Genomic DNA, 19222 nt, shown 5'->3' with positions numbered 1-19222 from the left:
ACAAAACAAAACAAAAAACAACAACAACAACAGCACTACTCCTCTTCAGCTCCATCCATTAGATGTGACAAATTATTGTTCTTTATGTATCTCATAAAACGGCCCCACACCTCCTGAAACATTTCTTGTTTGTCCTTAAGAATGTATGCAATCTTTTCCAAAGGTAGACATAAAGACAATTCTCTGAACCACTGTGTAATACTTGGTTTGTCCGGCCTCTTCCAGGTCAATGCTATCACTCTCTTAGCTTGTAAAAGACATATATCTATAAACATTTGTTCATTACGCTTTATCTTGTGTCCCTCCGGATATAGACCGAGCAGGAAGAACTTTGGTTCTGGTACAATATTTATTGACAAAATCTTCTGTATTTCCTGCCCGACCTTCCCCCAAAACTCAATCAATTTTGGACAGGACCATAGACAGTGGAACAATGTGCCTCTATCTTCACCGCATCTGGTGCATACATCTGGAATATTACAATTATACTTATTAAGTTTCACTGGTGTAATGTACACTCTCATAAGCCAATTGTATTGTAGAAGTTTTAGACGAGTATTCCCAGTCTGGGATTGAGCTTGTGCACAAGCCGTACTCCATTGTTCCACTGTTAAATCCTCCTGAATATCTGTTCTCCAGGCATTAAGCCTATCTTCCGAGGATTCCGGAGAAAAGTCAACCAATAGGGCGTAGAAATCTGATATTAACCCCCTTCCGAATGGGTCATTAACCAAAGCTTTCTCCAGCACAGACATGGATGGGGCCAGCATGGATTGCCCCAGATTAGTTCTAATAAAGTCCCTCAGTTGCAGATATTTAAAGAAGTGTTTGCGAGGGATATCATATTTAATGACCAGTTCCTCAAACGAGAGCATACTCCCCCGACCCCTCTCAAATACATCCCTTAATTGACCTATTCCCCTATCAGCCCACAATTTAAACCCCCCATCAGCTCTACCTGGCACAAATTGATTATTACCCCATATTGGGCTGAAGCGAGAGAGACGTGGATGTTCTCCCAAAAATATATTAACCTCATGCCAGACTTCAATCATTGTTTTAACTATAGGATTGCTTGTAATTCTTTTTAGGTTTTTATAAGTATCTGAGTAAATATAAAGGGGGAGTGGTAACTTCAAGGAGCTTGATTCCACATCTTTCCATGCCGGCGCCGCATCCGTTGTAAAGTAGAACATTAGTGTTCTCAATTGAGCTGCCCAAAAATACCACAGCAAGTTAGGACACTGTAATCCTCCCCTATCATAGGGTAGATAAAGTAAGGACAATCTAAGTCTAGGACGTCTATTGTTCCAAATAAAGTTGGTAAACAATTTCCTGGTTCTAGAAAAGAAGTTTGGTGGAGGTGACAAGGGTACGTTCTGAAATAAATACAATAGCTTGGGAAGTACATTCATTTTGAGTATATTAATTCTGCCGATCAAAGATATTGAAAGACTTGACCATCTATTAATTGAATTTTCGATTGTGGCTAAAATTGGGTCATAATTGGCATTCACAACCTCTTCCAACCTTGGCACGATTTGGATTCCCAAATAAGTAAAGGCATTTACTGGTCTGAAGTGACGAACATGACCGGGAGGGTTTGATCTTTCTTCCGAGTTCAGAAGCATAATGGATGACTTAGAGTTGTTTACTTTGTAGCCAGATATGCGACCATACGAAGTTATTAGATCCAGAATAGCTGGGACAGATATCTCTAAATTTTTCAGGAATAATATTACATCATCAGCATATAAAGATATGCGGTGCTCTAGATTTTCTATATTAATACCTGTAATTAGTGTATGTTCCCTTACAGCAATTGCAAATGGTTCAATTGCGATCAAAAATAAGAGTGGTGATAAAGGGCATCCCTGTCTACAGCCTCTATGGATCCTAATCGGTCTAGATATATTATTGTTGGTTAGTATTTCTGCATATGGATCGTTATACAACAGTCTTACCCATTTACAAAAGTTCTCCCCCAAGCCAAATCGACCAAGAAGCTCGAATAGAAACGGCCACTCTACGCGGTCGAAAGCTTTTTCCCCATCGAGAGATAAAAAGGCTGTATCTGGCGCCCCCTCCTGGACATGCAATAAATCCAATACTCTCCTTACATTGTGAAAACCCTGGCGGGCCACCATGAACCCATTCTGGTCCTCATCTATAATTTCAGGTAGAATAAGTTCTAGTCTCTTTGCAAGTATTTTGCAAAGTATCTTAAGATCAGAATTTAAGAGGCTGATTGGACGCATATTTTCGCATCTATCATTTGATTTACCAGGTTTTGGCAAAAGTATAATGAGGGCTCCTCTCAAAGTGGGAGGCAATACTCCCTCTTCAAAAGATTCAGTATACATGTCCAAGAGGGGTCTCGCCAATCTGCCCGCAAATCTTTTATAAATGTCTATCGGCAGACCATCAGGCCCTGCAGCTTTTCCAGACTTCATATTACTCATTGCCTCCAAAATCTCACCAATACTCACATCTGCCCCCAGCTTTTTACTGTCTTCCTCTCGAATTTTAGGAATATTAATTCCATCCAAAAAGGAGCTCTCAACTACATCTTCTTGATTTGTCTCGGAGCTATATAATTTACCATAATAATCTCTAAATGCCTCGCAAATTTGGATAGGGTCTTCTATCGTCTCCCCAACATCATTTTTTAACATGTTGATTGCTCTTTCAGTTTGCATTTGTTTAATGCGCCAGGCTAGAACCCTGCCAGACTTCTCACCCTGGTCAAAGATAGTTTGTTTGAGCTTTAACAAATTAGCTGCTGCTTTGGAAGCGGATATTTCATTATATTGTGCACGTAATAATAATATTTCCTGATGTAATTTAGGACAAGGCTTCTTAAAGTAAGAACCTTCCATAGCTTTAATTTTTGATTCCAGTAATATAACTTTTTGTTTGTTTTTCTTTGTTTTGGAGCTCGTAAAATTTATAATCTGTCCCCTAATAAAAGCCTTAAATGCTTCCCACCTTATAGTTGCCGATGTTTCATCCGTATTTGTAGCAAAATAGGTGTCTATTTGTTCTTCCAAAAAAGTTATCAGCTCAGGGTCCTGGAGCCATCTCTGCTCAAACCTCCACTTAGGGGGGTCCCGCATCCGACCTGGGTCTACATAAATCAAACTATTAGGAGCATGATCTGAAATTAGGATACTATCATACACACAGTCCTTAACTCTATTTACAAGACTTGCAGAAACCAGAAATAAATCAATTCTACTGTACGTTTTGTATGTACTAGAATAGCATGAGTATGCAGATACACCAGGGTTTCTATCTCTCCATATGTCTCTAAGATTTAAGTCTTTGGAAAACTGGTGAATAACTTCCCTACTTTTAGAGTGAGTTTTGTCTGAATGAGTAGATCTATCTTCAGTAGGATTAGGGGTCACATTCCAGTCCCCCGCTATCAGATAATGACCCCCAAGAGATGTCAATAATATAAATAAGTTACTGAAAAACTTTGGGTCATCATTGTTCGGTGCGTAGATATTTACCAAAATAAGACACTCTGCAAAAAGATTACCTTGAATTATCAAATATCGCCCCATTTTATCGGCAATTACCTTAGTAACATTAAATGGGATAGATTTGTGTATAAGAGTCATGACCCCCCTAGCCTGGGAAGTGAAAGGTGCTGAAAACACCTCCCCTCGCCATCTTTTCCTAATCCTAATATCCTCATTCAGTATCAAATGCGTTTCCTGGAGAAAGACAATACTCGAGTGGATATCTTTTAACCTTCCCATCACCTGCTTAACCTTTTTGATTTTTTGTAAACCCCTACAATTCCATGAAGTGAATTTAACCTCCAATTCTCTAGCCATAATCACATATCTCAAATGACTTTTCTGAACCTGAATTTAGAGCAGTGCCTTCAACAAACAAATAAACACATAACATGAAAACAAAGGCTGCGACAGTGAGCCTGAAAAACAAAAACCCCAAAACCCCTGAGCCCATCGAGTAGGCTTGCCCCCCCCCCCTGCTTCCCACTTCAAAAAGGTTAAAGACCACTCCACACAATGTGAGGAATGACCCAGCATCACCATTCGCCTCGTGATAAACTCTCCCTCCCCCAATATAAGTGAAAACAGAATTTAAACCATAGTATTAGACCTTGAGCAGAAAATAAAAAATAAATAAAAAAAATAAAATATTTTTTTTTACAACCGATGTTTAATCTTTTCCCTTCCCCCATCTCTCTTTTTTTTTTTTTAAATATATAATATAATTATACTTTATTTTTTAATAAATTATTTTTTGTATAATAATACTGTATATACACATGCACATACACGCACATGCATGCATATACATACATGTGCACACACAACCCTTAGTAGTGAACTATCCAAAAACATAGTTTTCCTGGTTTTATTAAATCCCCCCCCCCCCCCACCCATTGCCTTCTTTTAAATTTAGATTGTGTATTTAATGTAAAACGAAATATAAATGTGTACCAAAAGAGTACACTATTCTGCAATCTATCCCTTCAAAGTTGTGCCATGAAAGCCCTGTGGCAGGGGACACTACACAAAATGCTATACTATAAATCCGGGTGTAGTACCGGAGGGTACCAGCAGTGGTGCTCCCTCAAAATTAAGATGACCCTTAGGTCTGTACAATGATCCGGAACTGAAATACAAAACCGGGACCCAGATGCATCATGGGAAATTGAGTCCCGTGCCGAGACACGGTACTATAGTGTCATCATTTATCCCCAATTACTATAATAAGTACAAACCACACGATCTAGTTATAGGATAATAATAATATAAAGCTTCCCCAACCAAAAAACAACATCAGCCTGAACCATAAACAAAGACGGGGAGAAAAAAAGAACCCCCACGGCCCCCAACATATTAGCCTTCAGCTAACAGTAGCTCCAAGATAACAACAAGCTAGCATATCATTCAAAACAAATCGAGACACTAAAACCAAAACATTTAACGTCATTCAGAGTACAACTCAGTATAAAATAATATCGCGTGCCGAGCACAACTATGATCTGAACATATCAAAATTATATCACGGTTTACTGTATAGAAAAAAATACATTAAAGGGATATATAAAAAGTTCTGTGCCCCGTGTTGGTTTAGCTGCCTCGGGCTAGCTAGCTAGCCAGCCTACCTCACATCCTCACTTCTCCGCGGCTCCACTGCTGACTGCTCCAGACACGTCTTTTATTCGTCGAATAAAGTCATCCACGTCCGCTGGTTTGTCAAAGGACTGAGTTTTGTTTTTATATGTCACCAATAACCTAGCTGGAAACATTATTCCTTGACGTAGCCCAGGGATCTCTCGAAGTTTTTGTCGGACAGAGTCAAAAACTTTTTGCTGCTTGCGCACCTCATCGGTTAAATCGGGATAAAGTTTTATAGATGTATCCCCGTGCTTGATTTGGCCCTTGGTTCGAGCAGCCCTCATCACCTTCACCTTGTCTCTATTGTCCAGGAATTTCATGATGAGAGTCCTCGGAGGAGCGTTGTCTTCTCTTCTCGGCCCAATCCTGTGGGCCACTTCAATGGTTAGCTTCGACGTTAAGTCCAATGTTTTTACCAGCCACTGCTCGAGAAAGTCACAAGCATCAGAACCCTCTGTCTTCTCTGGCAAATTTACCAATCTCACATTGGATCTTCTGGACCTTGTTTCTCCGCTCAGAACCTTTAGCTCCATTTGCTTGTACTTCTTTTCCAGGTCCTGGACCTTAGCCTGTAAGCTAGCAACAATGTCCTCAGTGCCAGAGATGCGAGTCTCCGCACCCTTGACTCGTTCTTTGCAATCTCCGACCTCTTTCTTCATACCTTCAATCGCCGACATGACTGAATCTAACTTTTGTGAGAATTCGGATTTCATCTCCTTGATAGCCTCGAGAATAGAGCAACTTGCACTCTCTGAGCGACGGCCCGTGTCTTCCCCCTCAGCTCCCGAGCTCTCAGCCCCAGCCATGTTGCTAGCATTAGCTTCCCCGCTTTCCTTGGACCCAGCAGAACCAAAGCTCAACTTGGCTTGGTTTTTGCCACCTCGTTTGGGCATTCTTTTGTTATTCATCATCAGGTTGCTTAAATAAAACTGCTCACTTTTCCATTAGTCTGTTTTTTTTGTTAAATAATTTGTAACAAGCTGCGGAGTTGAGAGACACACGTCCGTCTAGCTTGCCGCCATCTTGAAAAGTCTCCGTGTCAATGTTATTTTCCACAGTTCATTTCTAACCACCGCTTCTGCCCACATGCAAAATAATGTAAGTGCAAGTGAGCAATATTACCGTCTAGTCCCGCTTAATCCTGTAATATTTCCAATAAAAAAAAGCAAAACATTACAAACAGAAACCGAATGAGACAGAAAAAGACAGCCATTACAGCACCACAGACAGCATCACAGCTGGACTTACTGCTTGACATAAGTAGGTTATCTGTGTCCTTTGTTTTGCAACGTGTCTGAGCTGAGCTGTCTGTCTGTTTTTGTTTTGTCTTCGTCATAAAATGTAAAAATCAATACAAATATTATTGAAAAAGATGCATTTTGCACATACTGTATGGCTTTCGAAAATACGTTCTCTGCATTTAGCCATAAAATTTGTTCATATAAAGCAGCGTCAGTCAGTGATCTTGCTTCTAGTCTGGCTGCCCTTTCTAACAATGTTCGAAATGAGCCTCAGCCTTGCAACATACTGTAGGTGTCATGTTAGCTGAGCTGTCTTTTGACATTCAGGTGGCTAAAGTGCTTCTTTTCTGCGTTGCCCAACTGAGTCGGCTAACGAAGGTCAGGCCATTTCTTTTTCCCTGCACACCTAGAAAAGGTCATCCATGCTTTTATCTCCGGCCGACTTGCTATTGCAAAGCACTTAAATCAGTTTGTCAGCAAGGGAAACATACAAAGACTAACTGATACACAACAACTGCTGTCAGGCTTTTAACACTTACAGTAAGAAGTGAGCAATATCACACACATTGGTTTTAAGATTCTACTGCTTGTTTTTAAAGCCCTGAATTGTCAGACTCCTGCCTTCTAGCTCTCTGTGAACCTGGTCACTGCCTGAGATCATCCAGCAGGGCCCTGCTAACGGTTCCAAAGTCTCAGCTTTGTCACTAACCGTGACCGACTGTGTTGCCATGTCTGCACATTATAATCGACTTTGGGCTGTATAGTCGCTTGTAAATATACTGTTGGTAGTGGTGCTAGTAGCTCACAACGTTGTGAGCTTGTAGATCTGCTATTTTCAAATATCCGATTATAAAAGTACTCATGTGGCATATTATAATAATGATCGCTTCCTTTGGACTTGTTTTCATAGACCCGTGTTGCTTATTTCTCTCACAAAATCAATCAGGCAGGCAAACTCGGTGTCCCCTTTTCAACATCTTAAAACTCACTACTGCACAAAGCTTTTACTTAATTAATGCTATTGTTGTAACTCTTTAAATATTCTAATAACCTGCCTGACACATGTGCAGGCGGTTTATCTTAATTTCTTACTTGTCAATATACCAGTCCAGTATGCTTTATTAGTTTTTGTTTGGCATGAATTGCATGTTGATTCTTTAGACCATACACCCTCTTTTAGTCACGTTATTTACATGTAATTTACTACCAGCGTTGTGAATCGGGCCCATAGTATTTGTTGATTGTATTCTTTTGTTAATTAATTGTTTATGCTAAGTTGATTAATTGAATACGTAAGATCACAATGGAAACAAGTCGCCAGGACATTTTTGTTGTACATCCTTTCAGCTGTAATGTCTGACTGTACCACACGACGTGCTATTTACATTTCTGACTAATAAAGTATTCAATCAATCAAAAAACATGTTTTTGTGTTTTTGACGTCAGGGATCATTCAGTGGTTGGAAAGTCATCCTGAACATGGACCCAAACAGAGAGGCAGGATTCAAGCGTCTACTGCAGTCTGGTGGAGCCACGGTTGGTAAACTAACCGCTTTCTCTGCTGTGGCATAAAAGAAAAGAAGCAACAATGGTTATTTGTTAGCCTTTCCCTAGTGCAACACTGGTTGTCAAACATTTTCACGTCAAGGACCCCCAAATTGATGTAATTGGCCGTGGGATAAGAATTTACGTCAGCATGCAACAAAGTGTAAAATCAGGCATTATGATGCCTGATTGGCCCGCCAACATACATTTTAGTTTAAAATCTTATGATATTTATTCGACTAAAACTAAATCATTTCAGATGACTAAAATGTGACTAAAACTTGTATTCAAAAGACAATCGCTCTCGGTCGTCCTCAGACAAGCCCTGAGGATAATGTAAAAGTGAATCAAAACTGCTGCTGTCACAATCAACAGTTCAACACTGCTTGGCTTCTTCTCACAGGTCCTCCCCGGTTCCTCCCCACATCTGTACAAAGAGGCCACTCACCTGTTTGCAAACTTTGCATGGCTGAAACCCGAAGATGCCCGAGTGGACCTGACCGATGCTGCCGCCCAGGGAGTCACGTGCTTGAAGCCAGAATACATCGCAGATTATCTCATGCAGGTCAGTGGCCATTGTTGTTTATTAGGAGATCATAACATGGTTATGTTCATCTCTTGTGTATCCTATCTGGTTAAAGACATTATGTCAGTTTTTTTGTCAATTAAAACATTTCTGAAAAAGGTAAGAATACGTACGTAAATGTAATCTACTCTCAAATCTCAACAGTAAGCCATGATAGATTTCTGAGCATTTCTGTGTGTTAACTACTATGATTTAGGGGGCACGGTGGCACAGTAGCGCTGTTGCCTCACAGCTAGAAGGTCCCAGGTTCAATTCCTGCCGGGGACGCTGTGGGGTGGGCACTGGTGGTGTGTTCTCTCCTCCGCATTGTTTGCCGAAAGGGCCTTTCTGTGTGGAGTTTGCATGTTCTCCCCATGTCCCCTAGGGTACGTACCCTCACAAAAAACATACAAACTGCCTCCCCCTGGTCAGCCGGGGCGCCTGATGGAGGGCAAAGGAGCTGGTTGGAATAAAAATTTTCCTTCCATGTCCTACCCGGGAAACAACCCTGTCAGGTGATAAGAAGTGACCTGCTCACTCCTCATGCATTGAAGGAAGCATGAGCTCAGTCTGGGGTTCTCCCCAGGTTGGCAGAAGGAGAGTTCTGGAGAGGAGAGGATTTCATTTTAGGCAGTTGGCACCGGGTGAAAAAATGGGTTACAAAATCATGGGATAAGAATTTAGACCAACAAAAAAGAAAATCTATGATTTAAATTAATCCAGTGGTTTTCAACCAGTGGTCCTTGAGGGGCTTCCAGGTGGTCCCCAGTTAAATGATGGAGAGTTGGTAACCAAATGGACCCTTATTAGATCTTTAACTCTTGAGAGCGTAAAAAATGTACGCGATCAAGAGTTACATTATTATTAAACATCTGCATCCCATTGTTTAATTTACAACTAGTCTACACAATTAGAGAATGTAAAATAATTGTTATTTTGATCATATGCCTGTTATCTCTCCTAATGGTGCCAAATCAATACAGCATGGAATTGTAGACAAAATGTTGTTATCCAACGAAAACAAAATATTCTTTCAATCTTCTTTTAATTTTGTTTTTGGGCCAAATGTCAGGGATTAATTTTTGACCCAGTCCAGCCAGCCCTGGTGTTCAGACGAGAACTCTGGAATTATTGCGGAGAACAGAGTGTGTACAAGCTCTGATAGCTGTGTATCGTCTCCTAATCCTATGCTTCCATCTGGTGACAATTTAGCCGTTTACAGACTCGACAAACAAACCATGTTTTACGTTGCAGATTATCATCCACTAGTAATGAACGTCATGTCTAGCTTCCTTTGACAATGAATGGTCGACTGCATCGTTTAATCTGCCCCATGTGAACGCAATGATTAATTGACATCATTAGCATCACTACATCACTAGCAAAATACTCAAAACTGGGTCAATTAAATTAGAATAAACAAGTTTCAAACTTTAAACAAACAGTACCAGCCGCCCCTCATTTCACATGAGTATGATTCATTTTTTGTATTTTATTTTTATACACTGGTATCGTGTACTCTGTATTGACTGATAATACGCAAGTTATGGGAATCGGTATTGGTAAGGAATTAAAGGAAAACATCTCTAACTACGATCGCTCTTATGTTATGTATAGGATCCAACACCACCCATAGAGATGTACTACCTGGAGGAGAACCAGAACACTCCGTCCCGCAAACGCAAAGCATCAACGGACACCTCCAAGCTGAAGAAGTCCCGTCTGAAGTGAAACTTCTGTACCATATTGTTGTCAATGTTATTTTCTACATCCTAATTCTGTTCTACACGTTATGTAAATAAATGATAATAAATTAAATGCAATGTTGTAAAGTTGTATGGCGTTTATATGTTAATCTTTGCTGGCTGCCTGCAGAGAAGAAACCATAATGGTAATGGTGAGTTGGCATAATGGTAAAATGAGCCGGTTCACTTTTTGCAAAAAGCTGCACTAACATGTTCTGACCTGTAGGGGGCAATGCCTGTTCATTAGCTAAATGCACCTGTGTGCTTTTGCACAGTCCTCTTAAAGTGATGCTCTTCTTCAGTGTCACTCATCCTTGAGGCCTGTTCATACTCCAGTTTTAGGTGTTAAGGTGACCACCGAAAACGAGGTGATAAGCGACTCACCTTTTTGTATGAATATACAGTATGTATAGTATGAATATAGGCCTTTAGAACCAGTGTATGAGGCACAACAAGTATATCTATTGTTGTCATATAATGTACATAAAATACAGTGTAATTCTTATTTTATTATTGTATGTGTGGCATCTGTTATACTACTATCTTGTTACAGTACATGTTGGTGCAAATTGCAAGTCCTCCCAGCTTCCCCTCTCTCACAGGACCTGATCATGATACATCACTATGATTCAGATTATGACATCATTTTGCTGCATGTTTAATAATAATTGTGTGTTTTAGTTCGACACCCTGCACCCTATACATGTGTTAAAATTGTAAAATGTATGGAGGTAAAACTTCAAAAGCAGGGAGCCTCTTTGGCAGCTGCTTTGTCCATTTGGTATCTTTTTAATCATCATGCTGTCCAATGTTCATTTTTTAAATCGTCTGTCGGGTGGAAACCTCATGTCTAAATCTGATACTTTTCAGGATTAAAATTCAAAAACGTAAAACTAGCAGACCTATGTAAGCTCAAAACACATTGCTTTGCGCTGTGTATCGAGCTTGCACATCTGCTACTTTTGATTATTTTGTGTGACGCTGTTTGTGATGATCAAGTAGTATACAGTAGGCCATAGGGCACCAATTTACGGTTAAAATATGGAGATTTCCAACTCTCACAAAATGCAGGGTTTAATGAAACCTGACAACATGACTCAGCTTGGGTGTGTTACTGTGTTCTGTATCCCGCCCAGTGATTATGAGCCACTTGTGTCAGATAGTCCCCAATACAGTAAACAGCAAGATTTTTGTTTTGTTTATTTAGATCTTGATCTGGCATCATTCACTCCACGGTTTCATGATGCCAGGATGCCGGATGAGAGGGTACAAATTCCACCACCCACCCAAACGTGGAGAATAAGTACCTCATCATGGTTAATCCAGCCTTCTGCCTGCCTGCCCGCCCTTCAGAATCGGCTTTGAACTGCTGTTTGAATGGTACGTATGTGAATATTTACAGGCAATGTATGGGATTATACAGGCAAGGGGTGTGGATGGTTGGAGAGAATATGGTTAGTGGTGGTGGTGAGGCATTAATGGCATTATTGTGCTTCGCTGCTGCCTGTGACAAGGAATGCTGAGCTATAGCCTATAGGATAGTGTTCCTGAGGGACATGGCACTATAGCACAGGAACAGCGGCAAAGTACAATTCCAACAACCATTTTCTGTTCGATCGTCTGGAGTGGGGGGGGGTGTTCCTGTAGAGCTGGAGACTGCACTGCTGCTAGAATCTGTACCCTAATGCCTATAACCCCATCCCCTATACCTATAATAGCAGTAATTAGAATACCGTAAACTTGAGGACCCCCTTGAAAACGAGTTGCTGCAACTCAAGGGGCTTATCTCAGAATTAACCTTCCCTAACCCCATCACCGGCTATACCTCAACCTTTTCAGGCTGTGAGTGAACCACCAAAATAATCATATTTGAACTGATAAGCACTTGAAAGGAGTTCAGTATTACATTTAGTTTGACTACTTTCCACAGATTAGTAATTGTGAAAACAGCCCATCATCTACATTATAAGCTCACAATGCCTCACGTTGCGAGTTGTTGTGAGTTTGTAGATCTGTGTTTTTACCTCTTATATTATTTGACAAATTTGCCAATGCTTGACCAGTGATTATAGTAGGCTATAGGTTGTTGGTTACCGGTACTTACAGTATGATGCAGTATAATGGTCTTCTTTGTTTTTTCGGGTATTTAAAAGATCTTAAATTGTCACTTCATCTGGGGACCCCCCATCCATGGCCGTTCCGGACCATATGTTGAGAACCACTGCCCCAACCTATACTACCCAAACCTAATAAGCTGCAATGTGCTGTTTCAGGTTCAAAGTGCAGTTATCCGGCTCATAGGAACCCATAGCATTGACTGTCTGATAATAGTATGGTGGTGAGGCATGTGCCTGTTACAACCGATTGGTATAAACACTCACCCAAAACATGGGCTACTGTAGGATGTGTATACTGTAAGCCCTTTCCAAATAATGCTACATTATCTTCAACCACTGTTGGTGGAAATTGTTTATTTTTCTTATACGGTAAGTAAAATCCATCCAACAGCTGATGGAGCACTCCCACTCCCGCACTACCACAGCCTTTGTTGTTGAAACAAACCTCCTTAGACCTTATGCAGACGAAAAGCGGCCATCTTCCCATTAAGTTAATGGCAGGGTGGCAACTATAGTCACAATTTGCCATTGACAGCCCATACATCCAAACACAAAAGTCCTATCTTGTAAGAAACAATGTCAAGCTCACCAAGAAGCTTGAATTATCCTCTTTCTATCTGCAAAGCGTTTGCTTCATAAAAATCCACTGTAGACATGTTATGAACTACTTTCTGTCGTATATCACTCAACGGCCCTGCGTACCACCTGTTTTGAATTTGCGACCGTTTCCAAGCTCCAACACTCCAAGGAATTTCTTGACCGAAAGTAGCTCATAATGGATTTTTATGAAACAAACACTTTGCAGATAGAGGATTGCTTTTCGTACAGCTACAATGTTGGTGAGTTTGACATCGTTTAATAAGACTTTTCTGTTTGGATGCATAGGCTGTCAACAATGGTGAATTGCAGGAATAAAATAAAGTTTATGTTTATGTAAAAGAAATATCTTTTTACCTTCTTTCCTGACATAAATGTATATGGGTCAATTTTGACCCGTAACACCACAGGTGTCACTTTCTTTTTTTAGAGACCAAAATATTTGACTAAAATGGTGACAATAATTTTATTGCATTAAAATAGCTGTTTAAAAAATAAATTGTACTTTTTACCTTTAAACTTGAAAACGGTTCAAAACCCTAACACAATGGTTAGGGCAAGATGGCCGAGGTCTGCATGGTCTATTACCAACCCTGGGAGAGAGAGAGAACCTTTCAATTTAGGCTGCGACCCCCCAAAATAGCATTTGAACATGGGGAGTCCCCATCCTGATAGCACTTGGAATGGAAGGGTCCATTTGGTTTATGGTTTCATTTTACACTCTCGAGTTATATATCTACAGTATATGGTGCACTTGGTTACGTCCAGCTCCCCCCCCCCCCCCGTCCAGCCCCCCCCAGGAGTCAGGACCACTGGTGGAGAAGTTAGTTGAACCACTGTCCTTTATACACGTCTAAATGAGTTGAGGGGGGACTCATGTCTCATATGGATGTTGTGTGGTCCCCAAATGTCATTGCTGCCTGTCCTTAAAACAAGCTTGTAGGATTATTTTTAAACAGTCCAATAAATAACTGCTGAGCACTGGCTCCACAGAATAGATACTTCGATCAGGATTGGAAACTCTGCATGCCGTTGCAGCAGCAGAGCAGAGCAGCGGTACCGTCTCCTCATTAACATTCCGTGGCCGTATACATTCACCACGAAAATCCCACAGTCCTCCCTCTCGTCGTGGGTGGGTGGCACCGCACCGACGTACATGCTACTGCGCGCCCAGACCACGCATTATTATATATTAATCTGTATATTAGGCAGGCTGTAGCCTACCCGGCTCTGGTCTGGCCACACTGACTCACAGCAATACATTGCCGTAATACAATACCCTACTTTAGGTGTCATCACCTATTCACGGTATCCGGATGAGAGAGGAGGAAAGGTGGGCAGTTGTAAACTGACTGCCAGTTACAGTCGGAGAGAGAGAGAGAGGTCCGACAGGGTGTAGCCCGGCCGGACAAACTGCAGGTTCCCCAGGGAATCTCTCTCACACACACACACACACACACACACACACACACACACACACAGTACAGTACTAGTGAAGCTCCATTGGTTCATATGGTGGTGGTGGTCTCTCGGACCGACTGACTGGTGGCAACATGTGCGCTCCTCCTAGGCTCCTATGAAGTGACACAGCGGCTTTTCGGTGGTCGTTTGGTTGGTCTCGGTCTCTCGGAGGAGGATATACGGGGATCACTAACGCAGCAGCTAGGCAGCGCACCTTGTGTTGTAGGTAAGTGTCTATATCCGTTTATATGTGTCACCTAATAGCCTATACTTTTTCGGTTTGACGCTTTGATGTCCCGGCCCGATTGACAATGTTTGTGGTGCATTAAAGATTATGTTCAAAGCGAGCCGGTGTGCTGCGTGCATCGAACATAGGAGGATTATGCGTATATTTGATAGAATATCTTATAGATGCGGTTACCGCTATTTTATCAAATAGCTACGCATTGAGGAGTGTTGGAACGGCTTGCTGCTGTGTGGATACGGGTTGCTGTGGTCGTAGTTTTTTCTTTTTTTCAGGTGGTGACTTTCATTATAGAATAATTTTGTCAGTAAAACGCCATTGAAATAATGTTAGGTGTCGATCATTAGCCGACGAGGGAGCCATATCCTAATCGATTTCACCAGATGACATGATGTTAGTATTGATAAGCGATAAATTATAACACACTATCCGCTAATCGCTCTCCGGTGGAAGCCTACAGAATTCCTGAAAACACAAATGGGCAGCTGGCTCGTTTGGGAATGAACAAATGAACATTTGATTTACCACCATTAGAGGCCAAACTTTTTTGTAGTAGGCTAATGGTTCTCAATGGGGGTCGGGACCCCCAGGGGCAGGGTGGGGGGGATTATCAGGTACATTTCTAAAGTTTTAATTTAAGTACTTTTAAGACCTTTTTAATAGACCCTACTTCTAAAATGAGAAAAAGTTAAATAATAATAATAATAACAAAAGGTCACATTTTGACCTAAGAGAGTAAATAAATTATTGAATATATAGCCTTGCAAGCTTGTAGATCGGCTATATTTTCACTATTTATCTGTGGAACCGAGTCAAACTAATGCCTACAATTCCAAGTGCATGTCAGGGTGGGGGGTCCCCAGTTAAAATATGATTGAGGAGGGTCAGCATTTGTACAAGGCGTGAGCTTATAGATTTTCAAAAATGTTTTCCTTTTTCTTATATTATTTCATTTATTTGACAATTTGGCCAATATTTGATCAGTTTTTATAGTATAGTTTGTTGATTACTTTTGAGTAATGGTCTTTTTAAAAAGAAGGTCTTAAAAGTCACATCACGTTTTAATTTGTCACATCAAAGGTTTACAGGTGTAAAGAACTGAAGTGGGTGCAAATTTGCCTTGGATCAAGACTATCATATGTATTTTATTGAGTCTGACGTTTGCTTTATCTTAGATATGAAAGAAAAAGTCAAGAGAAACATTAAGGATAGGCTGGCATCTTGATTAATTTCTGAGATGAATGAATCTTGTGTGCTTGGTCATATTTTTGCGCGGTGCCATTATTCACAGTTTTTGTATAGGCATATTGCATGAAGATGAAGAATATGTGAAAATGTATGAAAGCTCAATGTAGAAGAATGTTGGATATTTATTTCCAAGGCTATTTTTTAAAGTGTTAGTATTTCTCATGTAGGCCTATGGTTAGAATTTGTCTAATGTGACACTAATCATCATTTTCAATGGCAGATGATATCTTCGCGGAAAACAGGTCATTGCAATGAAATAGCAGATGATTAATGTGAAAAGGGTTTCTTCTTACGCCTTGGATGGCAATTGGATGATTTGTGGCATTTTGTTCCAAAAATGTGTTTTGCAAAAATCCACCTGTTGGTGGCTCTATAACAGGCCAATGTGAAAGGGGTGGGATATATTCCTCAGCCTAGTAGGAAAGTCTGTGAAAGATGTAAAGTAAATTGCACGTTGCGTTCATGATTTGAGGCTTTTTGTTCGAAACGGGCTAATCGTTCACACTTTGCAAGCCAATATTCATCATCGTTCATTGTTGGCATCCAAGGAGTGTGCGTGCAAAATTTCGACCGGGTTAACGATGCCAGAGCGACGTGTCGTGTCGCGTTACGCTTTCACTGCACGTTTGGGCCTCCTGGTGGTGCTATAGCAGGCCGTTATGGATAATTTGGGGCAGAGGTTCGTCGTTGGCATCCAGGGAGTGTGCGTGCAAAATTTGGAATCGACCGGGTTAACAGTGCCAGAGCGACGCGACGTTGCGTCACGCTTTCACTGCACGTTTGCATAGTACACAAGTAAGACGCGTAAACGCGGGAAGCGAACAAAGTGTTGTGGCAGTCTGACACACACACAAACACACACACAGAGACCTCCGTATCGTTCCAATTTCAGTTGCTCTCTGGTGGCGGGCGGGTGGTGTTACAGCGTGACACACAGACACAAAGACAGTTTTGGCCAGCTTCTATAGTTAGTGCTCACTTCGTTCGCAATCACTTTGTTCGCAATAAGTGTGCGACCTTCGGTCGCAAAAAGGGAAAAACGGCGGCAGTGAATGACAACCCATTTCTTTGGAAATTTACATTTTCCTCCACTCGTGGTTGAGTCCTGATAGATGATTTTTCAGGACAGTTTTGAATGAACCCACTGATCCACATCTTGTAATGGATGGTGTCAAGGCATCCTACATTTTGGTGGCAGAGTACAGAATGAGAACTTAAACATGTTTGTTCTATATTTGGGTGAACGATACCAGGTCGTTGTCGCTCCCTTTAGTATTGTGGCTGTGGGTGTTACTCCTTTTGAAGAAGAAGTCAGGTATGAAGGTATTGAGAGCACTGCCCCTTTGACTATCTTAAATACCAATCCCATTGTGCGATTATTACTATAGTGAAAAACACGTCATGATGAGAATACTATGAACAGTATCTCAAGTGCTTCTCTTATAGGGCAGTGGCAACAGTAACAAAGACCATAATAGGAGGGACTCTCTTAAAAAGTAAGACCACCGACGACCAGACTGTCATCATCACCACCAAATACCTCCTTTCAATGGCTAAGTTTCCATTTTGTGTCCAAGGACAGTGTTGCCGTAAAGAGCATTGTAAGTGCATAGTTAATTGAACCTGCAGGTCGCTCTCTCCATTGTGACTGGAATGTTTAGTTGCCTGAACGCCCACCCCCCCCCCTCAGAAACCCCCCAACCTTCTTTGTTCTGGGGGACAAAATCCTCCGCTGTGTGTGTGTGTGTGTGTGTGTGTGTGTGTGTGTGTGTGTGTGTGTGTGTGTGTGTGTGTGTGTGTGTGTGTGTGTGTGTGTGTGTGTGTGTGTGTGTGTGTGTGTGTGTGTGTGTGTGTGTGTGTGTGTGTGTGTGTGTGTGCACGCGCGCGGTCATGGGGGAAGGACTTAGGGTCAACAAAGGGCGTTGACATCTGTGGCTGACAGCTTCCTCGGGTTGAGCTGACATGCTGTGATGCTATGAATGGGTATTAGACAACATATGAGCAAGGCACTTAGACACTAATGACCTGTGTACATATCAACATGGATGGACATTAAAAAGCAGGAAAAGGAATCGTTCCCTGTGCAGAATCATCATATGATATCTTGTCCTGTCGTCACCACGATGAATCAGAACCTGAGAGGGCCCTATATGCTCCCAGGCAGTGTTGATTTCGTAGACTAAAATTATTTCTGTTGACTACTTTTTTCACAGACAAAAAATAAATAAAAACTATATAGAAACTAGAAAAAGTGCCCTTCTGGGCACAGGTCTCCACCAGGAGGATAGGAGTGTGTGTGATGTTTGGCAAAATGTTTAGGAGTGATATAAACATGTTTGTTTGTTTTTTGCATTTTCTTAATTTTGTTGAGGAAATGCAGAGCCAGATCACTCATAGCATCTCTGAGGATAGAATTCTGGATGAGCAGGACATGTGCAGCATTTTGTACAAAACGGGCCACTCCTGAAGACTTTGGAAGGCAATCTTAGCCAATCAGTGTAGAATCTGAGAAATCCAACAGGCTTGTCTTGATCACATGACTACAGAGATCATGTATACCGATTTGCATGAGATTTGGATGAAATCTGTGCGACTAACATAAGCAATGTGTTTTGCAGAAATCGGCCTCATGGTGGCGCTATAACCGGCAGATGTGGAGGGATGCAGGGAAAATGTTTTTCCATGGCCTCGAGGGAGTGCGCATACAAAGTTGTACACAGATCGATGCAGTTATAGATAAAAACAGGAATTGCCCTGTTATAGCGCCACCATGAGGCTGGTTTGGAAAAGAAATTGTGTCATGTCGTCCTCAGCCTAGTGGAAATGTGCGTGTATAATTTCACGGAAATTGCACACTGTGTTTGTGATTTGTGGCATTTTGTTCGAAACGGACCAATCATGTGAGCTTTGGAAGCGAATCTTAGCCAATCAGGAAGGAAGATGGGAAATGGTGCAGATCCGTGTTGATCACATGACTATGGAGATAGTGTATACCGAATTGTGTGATGTATGGATAAAATGTGTACGAGTAATCTACAGAAATGTGTTTTGCCTAAATTGGCCTCATGGTGGCGCTATAACAGGCCGTTGAGGAATATTTGGGGCAGAGGTTCGTTGTTGGCATCCAGAGAGTGTGTGTGCAAAGTTTGGCATGGATCGGGCCAACGGTGCCGGAGATTAGCTGGTAACAGACGGACGGAAGGAAGGAAGGACGGACGGACGCACGCACACACACACACACACACGGACGGAGTGCAAAACATACTCTCTCCCCATGCCTTCGGCCTGGTGGAG

General features: G+C 41.5%; 2 protein-coding genes across 2 annotated transcripts in view; both read left to right on the top strand.

The window, feature by feature from the left end:
• The window catches only part of topbp1 (DNA topoisomerase II binding protein 1), a 33191-nt gene extending 22843 nt beyond the window's left edge, over window positions 1-10348 (top strand). The window contains exons 27-29 of the mRNA XM_079489174.1: window positions 7853-7942; window positions 8355-8516; window positions 10134-10348. Coding sequence (XP_079345300.1) covers window positions 7853-7942; window positions 8355-8516; window positions 10134-10247 — 366 coding nt within the window. The 3' untranslated portion in view covers window positions 10248-10348. The remainder of the gene's footprint in view (window positions 1-7852; window positions 7943-8354; window positions 8517-10133) is intronic.
• Window positions 10349-14506: 4158 nt separating this feature from the next.
• tmem108 (transmembrane protein 108) overlaps window positions 14507-19222 on the top strand; it is a 76016-nt gene continuing 71300 nt past the window's right edge. The window contains exon 1 of the mRNA XM_079490356.1: window positions 14507-14662. The gene's annotated coding sequence lies outside the window, so the exon portion shown is untranslated. The remainder of the gene's footprint in view (window positions 14663-19222) is intronic.

Source organism: Electrona antarctica (genome assembly GCF_951216825.1).
Source record: "Electrona antarctica genome assembly, chromosome: 20".
NCBI classification, from domain to species: domain Eukaryota; kingdom Metazoa; phylum Chordata; class Actinopteri; order Myctophiformes; family Myctophidae; genus Electrona; species Electrona antarctica.
The sequence above is the reverse complement of the archived record's forward strand: the minus strand, read 5'-3'. Positions and strand labels throughout refer to the sequence as shown.